The sequence below is a fragment of the Babylonia areolata genome, chromosome 1 (assembly GCF_041734735.1).
Source record: "Babylonia areolata isolate BAREFJ2019XMU chromosome 1, ASM4173473v1, whole genome shotgun sequence".
Lineage (NCBI taxonomy): Eukaryota > Metazoa > Mollusca > Gastropoda > Neogastropoda > Buccinidae > Babylonia > Babylonia areolata.
Window position 1 is genome coordinate 12622599 of NC_134876.1, and position 7562 is coordinate 12630160.

General features: G+C 44.9%; 1 protein-coding gene across 1 annotated transcript in view; it reads right to left on the reverse strand.

Annotated features, from left to right (window-relative positions):
• Positions 1–6005, reverse strand: part of LOC143279732 (cerebellar degeneration-related protein 2-like) — a 28040-nt gene extending 22035 nt beyond the window's left edge. The window contains exon 1 of the mRNA XM_076583875.1: positions 5691–6005. Coding sequence (XP_076439990.1) covers positions 5691–5751 — 61 coding nt within the window. The 5' untranslated portion in view covers positions 5752–6005. The remainder of the gene's footprint in view (positions 1–5690) is intronic.
• Between the last annotated feature and the right edge of the window lie 1557 nt (positions 6006–7562).

The following is a 7562-nucleotide window of genomic DNA, read 5'->3' on the forward strand; positions in this document are numbered from 1 at the left end:
TTGGGGGTGTATTTAATTCAGATTCAGATCCATGCGCGCAACGTGCAGAAATAATAAGGGATTTGAAACGGGTTCTGTCAAGCACACAGTTCGCCACATTTTGAATCAAATAAGAATCCAAACCGTTTGGGAATACGGGTCAATGAAAACGAACCTGTCAACCCCTTGATTTTCTCAACGGATTTACACGAATCTCAGGATCGACCTCTGAGACTCCCAGATTTACTGATTTCCGTAAATTTATGGAAAAAATCTCATCTATGAATACTACTACTAATAATAGGAACAACAACAACAATAATGATAAGACGAAGAAGAACTGCGACAACAATCATCTGCTTTAAGTTGACAAATAAACTGTCCCAGGTAATATCACTTGAAGACTAGAGGTTTGTAGGCTTGGGAGAACGGAAGATCATGTAGGGTGAGGTGGTGGGGTGGGGGCGGATAACGAGGGAAGACTAATTATGTGCTCTCAAGACTCCTGCTTCACTTAAGAGTCAATGAGTATGATCATGTAGGCACTTAAAAGCTTCGTTACTCAGTGACAAAACTTTGAAAGTCCCTAAGTCTAAGTGTTTCACTTCTGTATGCTTGCACGGCAGACTTTCAGCCACTCATTTAGGTAACACACACACACACACACACACACACACACACACACACACACACACTGACACACACACACACACACACACACACACAATTTGAATGCATGTTAGTTATGCATTTCTTAGAACTGAGTTTTCTACCTTTTCTGTTTTCCTGACTTCTGCCCGCCCCGCCCCCCCCCCCTTCCTAACCCCCCCTCTCTCCACCCCCTCCCCCCTACCTTTTTGTTGTTGTTGTTGATTAAATCGTCTAAGATCACTAATTGTGAAAAGACGCTGCTTAAGAACAAACAGAGAGAACTTATTTCCGTCTAAAACCCGTTTGTGCTGTAGTGATCGTTTGGGTCCATCCCTTTAAGCGCACATAACACTTCCTGACTCCCTCAGGACACCCATGACAAACTAACACTAGTAACAGGAAACAACCGTTAACAAAGTCAAGAGCGCTCTTTTCCGACGTTTATCTTTGTCGCGCACGTTTGTGTAGGGGAAATACAAAGGCTGGGCAAACATGAACGTAGGTATCCGAAGAGAAAGACAAAAAAAGGCAGTGATATTCACTGATGGCTCAGTCTGTCACAAACACCCTCATCAGTCCCCTACGGCTCCCACTCCGATTACCATCTCCCTCCAAACACACACACACACACACACACACACACACACACACACACACACACACACACACACACACAAAGAAAGAAAGAGAGAGAGAGAGGGAGAATGGATGAACGAACGAATGAAAGAACTTTTTTTAGTGACAAAAGTAAGGATTAAGTAAGCACATTAGGCTGGTTTTCATCCGGTCCTCCCGACATCAATTACGAGGAGAGGTAGGGAGGAATACAGAAGACAGAGAGAAACAGAGACAGAGAGACAGAGAAAACTGAGAAGTGGCATGCAGAGAAGGTGTGAGTCATGCAGCTTCTCCCAGTTGTTAGAGATCAGATGTCAGAAGACGAAAGTGGAGGGCACACACACCGTGTATAGTGTATACCTCCGGCGACGTATGTCTCCAAAATAATGGTGAAGATCACTGAGCTGAATGGGAGCTCGATGAGCTGGATCACCACTTGGCCCATAATCGATACTTTCACGTGTTAGAAAAACCCGTCCACATTTTATTTTCCCCGCGATTTACGTAAATTTCAAACAAACTCACACGCACATGGGGATAAAAACGTAACCTCCTCGAAGGAGGTATTCCAGCACAGCTGTTGGTGTGGAACTGCCAAGTTATCATCAGTTTTCATTGTCCCCCCCCCTCCCCCCCCCCGTCTGTGTGGGTTTTGTTTTTTGTTTTGTTTTTCCCCTGTCTACATTATGCACGTGTGTTTCTTTGGCATGCACAACCTTGTTTCTGTGCCATGTGGGAAAATACTTTCTTCTCAGTCAAGTTGAACTGCCCGAGTGTGGGGGAGGGGTAAAGCGGGGGAGCGGGGTGTGCGTACACATGCCAGTGTGTTGTGAACCGGCGAGCGTGCATGCCGTACGTGCATGTATATGTGCCACGCAGACTAAAAATGTTGGTATCTCCCCCTCTCTGTCCCTGTAGTGTGCGTCCGTATGTTCGTGCGTTGGTGGTCACTAATGTGCGCGCGACAGTGAAACTTATGTTGGTCAGATATCTTGACAAATGTCCGCCATCTGTTGAGAGTCTTTTTTCTTTCTTTCTTCTTCTTCTTTTTTTAAAAAAAAAACAAAAAAACAAAAAAACTGCGCACTCAGTCTCACAAATCCGATTCATAACACTCTCTGTTTGCAAATCTCACGTTTATAAAGATCCGTCAAGAACATCTGACAGTTAGCATCTGAACGTTGTTCAAACTCTTTTTTTCCCCCAGTCACTTATACAGGTTTACGAAATATCTATAATCGTTCGCTTGTCTGTCCAGTTTTATATCATTTTATTGTAATCAAGTTTTTCTCACTGTCTATGTTTATGTTTTCGCTGATAAACCTACAAAAGGCTCGAAAAGGCCTGATCAGCGCGTTGGGTTTATAAATGCGGAGATCTGGAGTCTGATCTTTGATTTAATTTTTTTAATTTCTTTATTTATCTATCCATCTATTCATTAATTATGTACTTATTCATCTATTTATTTACGTGTTCCAGTAAACGCGCCAGTTGAGGTGTAGTGTATGTCGATCAGTCCGCAAGCTTCGACGCATCCTTGAACTGAAATAGTGCGTGAAACTGTCCGGATATGTTCGTTTGTACAAAATGATTATAGTATTTCCGACATCCATGATTCATATCGCCGGATAATCAGCTGATAAACTCAAACAATGAGCCGAGTATCATTCTGGTTTCACACACACACACACACACTTACGGGAGCGTGAAGAGAGACAGACAGACAGAGAGAGAGAGAGAGAGAGAGAGAGAGAGAGAGAGAGAGAGAGAGAGCAAGAACAACAGAAATAAGACGGTACGAGTAAGAAGAGAATGTGAACCACACAACCATACATTATGGTGGAGGGCAGACAAGCTGGCAACCGTTCCACAAGTGACAACTGAACAGCAATCAATTGCCGTCTGGCAACAGAACATCTGGTCCAGCCTACAGAAAAAAAACAAACCCCAAACAAACTAACTGTATATCAAGCAACACAGAAACATGACGGACCGCAAGAGACGAAGACGATGTCCTTTTTATAATCGCACTGAGAAAAGGTATGTCGGCCCTCTCATGCGACAGTGCTTTTTATCATTATTTTTTCCCCCTTTCCACAGCTGGCCCAAGTCCATACTCAATGCAGGTGAACACACATAGTATAACAATACCAATGCTTCTACAGCTGAACCTCGGGCTGTTGAAAGAACTTTTTCGTGAGCAGTCAGCGGCAGAAAATAACCAATGGGAAAGAAAAAGTGTGCTTGTGTGTGTGTGTGTGTGTGTGTGTGTGTGTGTGTGTGTGTGTGTGTGCGAGAGAGAGAGAGAGAGAGAGAGACTCAGAGAGAGAGAGACAGAGACAGAGGGCCGAGGGAATGATATGGTCACATGGAATACACCCACATCCATTAAAAAGAACAGGAAAAGATGGGGGGTGGGGGGGGGGGGGGGGGGCGGGGGGGCACAAGAGAGAGAGAGAGAGAGAGTGTGTGTGTGTGTGTGTGTGTGTGTGTGTGTGAGAGAGAGAGAGAGAGAGAGAGAGAGAGAGAGAGAGAGAGACAGACAGACAGACAGACAGACGACAGACAGACAGACAGATAGACAGACAGAGACAGAGAGAAAGAGAGAGGGGGGGAGGGGGGGGGAAACAGATAATCTATGCAAGAGAGAAAGAGAATGAGAGACAGACAGACAGACAGCCGGACAGACAGACAGTCAGGCAGACAGAGATAGAAAGAGAGACAGAGACGGACGCAATACTGAGTCGCGTGGTTAACTTAAAGCGTCGGACTTTCCAACTCAGTGATGATCTGAGAGTCCCAGGTTCGACTGAACCTCGGAAACAGCGCCAGGTTGGGTAAAGGGTGGACATTTTTCAAACGGATCTCCCAGGTCAACATATGTACACGACCCACTTGTGCCTGAACCCGCTTCGTGTGTTTAAACACACAGAGCATCAAATACGCACGTTAAAGATCCTGTAATCCATGTCAGCGTACGGCGGGTTCAGTTATGCCGGGCCGAAACTAAGAACATACAGTACCCAGCATGCACACCCCCGAAAATGGAGTATGGGTGCCTTCTTGGCGGGATAAATAATCAAAACAGTCATAGACGTAAAATGTTATATGTCTGTCTGAGTGTGTATGTGTGTGTGACTGAAACCTGATAGAATGACACCAACAGGAAACGAATGATGAGCGCCCCGCAATGGCAGCCGTCAGTAGGCTATACCCAGGACAGCAGCCTATTATGCAAATGACCTTGTGTTTGTAAAGCACTTAGAGCTTTGCCTCCTACCGAGGATCTATATACTATATATTATAGGTACCCGTGTTATTCATTCAAAGAGACTGCCGGGGACGCATTGAGACAGTGAGTTTGGTTTATTTATTTATCGCGCGCGCGCGCGCGTGTGTGACTGAGTGTGTGTGTGTGTGTGTGTGTGTGTGTGTGTGTGTGTGTGTGTGTGTGTGTGTCCCACGGTGTGTGTGTGTGTGAGCTGTGTCAGTGTGTGTGTGAGCTGTGTCAGTGTCAGTGTGTGTGTGTGTGTGTGTGTGTGTGTGTGTGTGTGTGTGTGTGTGAGCCGTGACAGTGTGTGTGTGTGTGTGTGTGTGTGTGTGTGTGTGCCACGGTGTGTGTGTATGTGTGTGTGTGTGTGTGTGTGACTGAGTGTGTGTGTGTGTGGGTGTGTGTGTGCCACAGTGTGTATGTATGTGTGTGTGTGTGTGTGCATGCGTGCGTGAGTGTGTGTGTGTGTGTGTGTGTGTGTGTGTGTGTGTGTGTGTGTGTGTGTGTGTGTGTGTGTGTGTGTCACTGAGTGTGTGCCAGTGTGTGTGTGTGTGTGAGAGAGAGAGAGAGAGAGAGAGAGAGAGAGAGAGAAAGAGAAAGGGAGGGAGGGAGAGAGAGTGTGTGTCTCAGGCGTGTGTGTGTGTGTGTGTGTGTGTGTGTGTGTTGTGTCCACGCAAATGCGCTTCAGTGAATGTGTGTGTGGTGTGTGCAAGTGGCTGTTCTTCAGTTCATTTTCTTGTGGGCGTGTCAGTGTGCTCAGTGAAGAATCAAGTTATGTTATTCTGCATTCCTGTTACCGCCGGACTGACGGAATACTTCATTTTCATATGGTTAGCGAAAATACAGTCACCCATTTGTAGAGGAATATTTATCTGTGCGGAGGTCACAGGCCAAACAGACCTCCGAGTCAGGTTTATTTTAGAGCAACAACGTGCAACCTGATAACACACCAGACAGCTGGCAGCAACAGGCTACTGTCAGCTTCGGCGCATGGCTTTCCTGCTATAATTATAGTCATTGTGTCTGAGTATGCGTTCTGTGCCTATCATCACTACACATGGGTTTGAGACACTACTTCGTAATAATGAACTTTCGGAGACTATTTCTAAAATCTGACCAACATCTGTAACAAAGAATTTTCACGACCCGTTGAACAAAAGCACTAACTCACCATTCTCACAGTAGACCTCACTAGAGTCGTCTTCGGGCTCGTACGTTTCACACATCTCCATCAGGCATCACACAAGCACAGGAAAATGTGCAGGAGTGGTCGTCTGCTACACTACACACTCTGTGTCGTCTGCTTCGATGCCATACTTATTCATCAATGTAAACGCGCGGCGCTATAAACACAAAGTAAAAATTGTGACACAATAAACGCGTTCAGACTGCTTTGAAAGTACACGAGTATAACACACAACTTAACACATGCCAAGTGATTATCACTGGCTTGCGGGCACACATTCCACTGGACGCTCACTTAGCGTCCAACGTGGCAGCCGTTAAAGTTTGCGTGATCATATGACTATCACGTGTTCACCTAGCCGTAATGGCGAACACATGGTGTGTTGATGCTTGCGCTGTTTCCTTTTCCCTAATCTCACTGCCCGGGTACTTTTCGACAGTCATTATTTACATATTCCAGGACAATTGACTGAAAATCACATCACCATAGCGAACTATTTATGTCGGTTCGTCACTTGATCGTTAAAAGCACACAATGCGCTGGCTGATGCAAGTTTTCGCAGCAATGTAACAAAAGAGGTCAGAGGAGTGTACATTTTCAGCAGCAATGTGCGAAATTAATGCCATTTAGTTAATCGAATTTAGATGTAATAATCACAGTCTACCTGTTATATGAACTCAATTTGACAGTGGAATATCCACAGTTCTCATTCATTTTTAAGGAATCGTTACCCGGCAAAAGAACTTACTTCCGAAGTCAGCATTGACCCACTATATATATCTGAAGTGAAGAAAACTCGATCAAATTAGTTGAACGTTTTTTTTTAGAAGCTGAAACCTGTGCAGTGTCACCTCCGTTGTTTTAAGGTAAAACAAATCTGACTGGGGCATGAAAGAAATGCTATATCCTCAGCATCCAACAGTCCTCCAACTACAACTACTCCCTCTGTAATACCCCGCTCCAACATGTTTCCTCCAACCCATACCTCGGCATCATCTTTTCCAGTGACCTGAAGTGGGGCGCCCACATTGCCAACATCTCGAAGAAAGCAAACAACACCTTAGGCTTTCTCCGCAGAAACCTGTGCTTCTTTCCTCAACACTGCAAGAAAAATGCATATCTAGCCCTCATCCGCCCACTCTTAGAGTATGGATGCATCATCTGGTCCCCATACCTACAGCAAGATATAAACCAACTAGAAAAAATCCAACACCTCTCAGCTAGGTTTATTACTGGCGATTACACCACAAGAACCCCCGGTGCCATCGCCAATATGTTATCTACCCTGCAGCTGCCAACACTACAGAAACGTAGAAGTGATTTACGCCTAACTTTTCTGTACAAGGTGATTGAGGGGTTAGTACTGGCCATACCGCCTACTGGTTTCCTGACTCCACACAAAGAAGGACATTGCATCAAACCTCATGACTTTAAAGAATACAACGCAACAAGTGACATCTCCAATCACATCAGGAACAATTCAAGATCCTTTGTAGTAGGCAGATCTCAGACTGAGCAGTTCAGAAACTCCTTCTTTATTGGCACTGTTCGTGACTGGAACCATCAGGACGAGGCAACGGTGACAGCAACATCTGTCGAGAGCTTCAAAGCACGGCTCTCAGGACACCACTAATGCTAGGCTGCGCACTCCCCCACCGTTGCGTTTATGTCATAAGTGGCTATAGCAACATATTCTACAGATACAGAAATTGGAAAAAAAACAACAACAAACAAACAAAAAACAAAAACATCAACAAAAAACATTTAGTGTGCATTGTTTGTGTCAGTTGATGTTGTTCAGTTAAAATATAAATTGAGTATGTTTCTGAAATCCTCCATACCCCAATAAAACAAGAT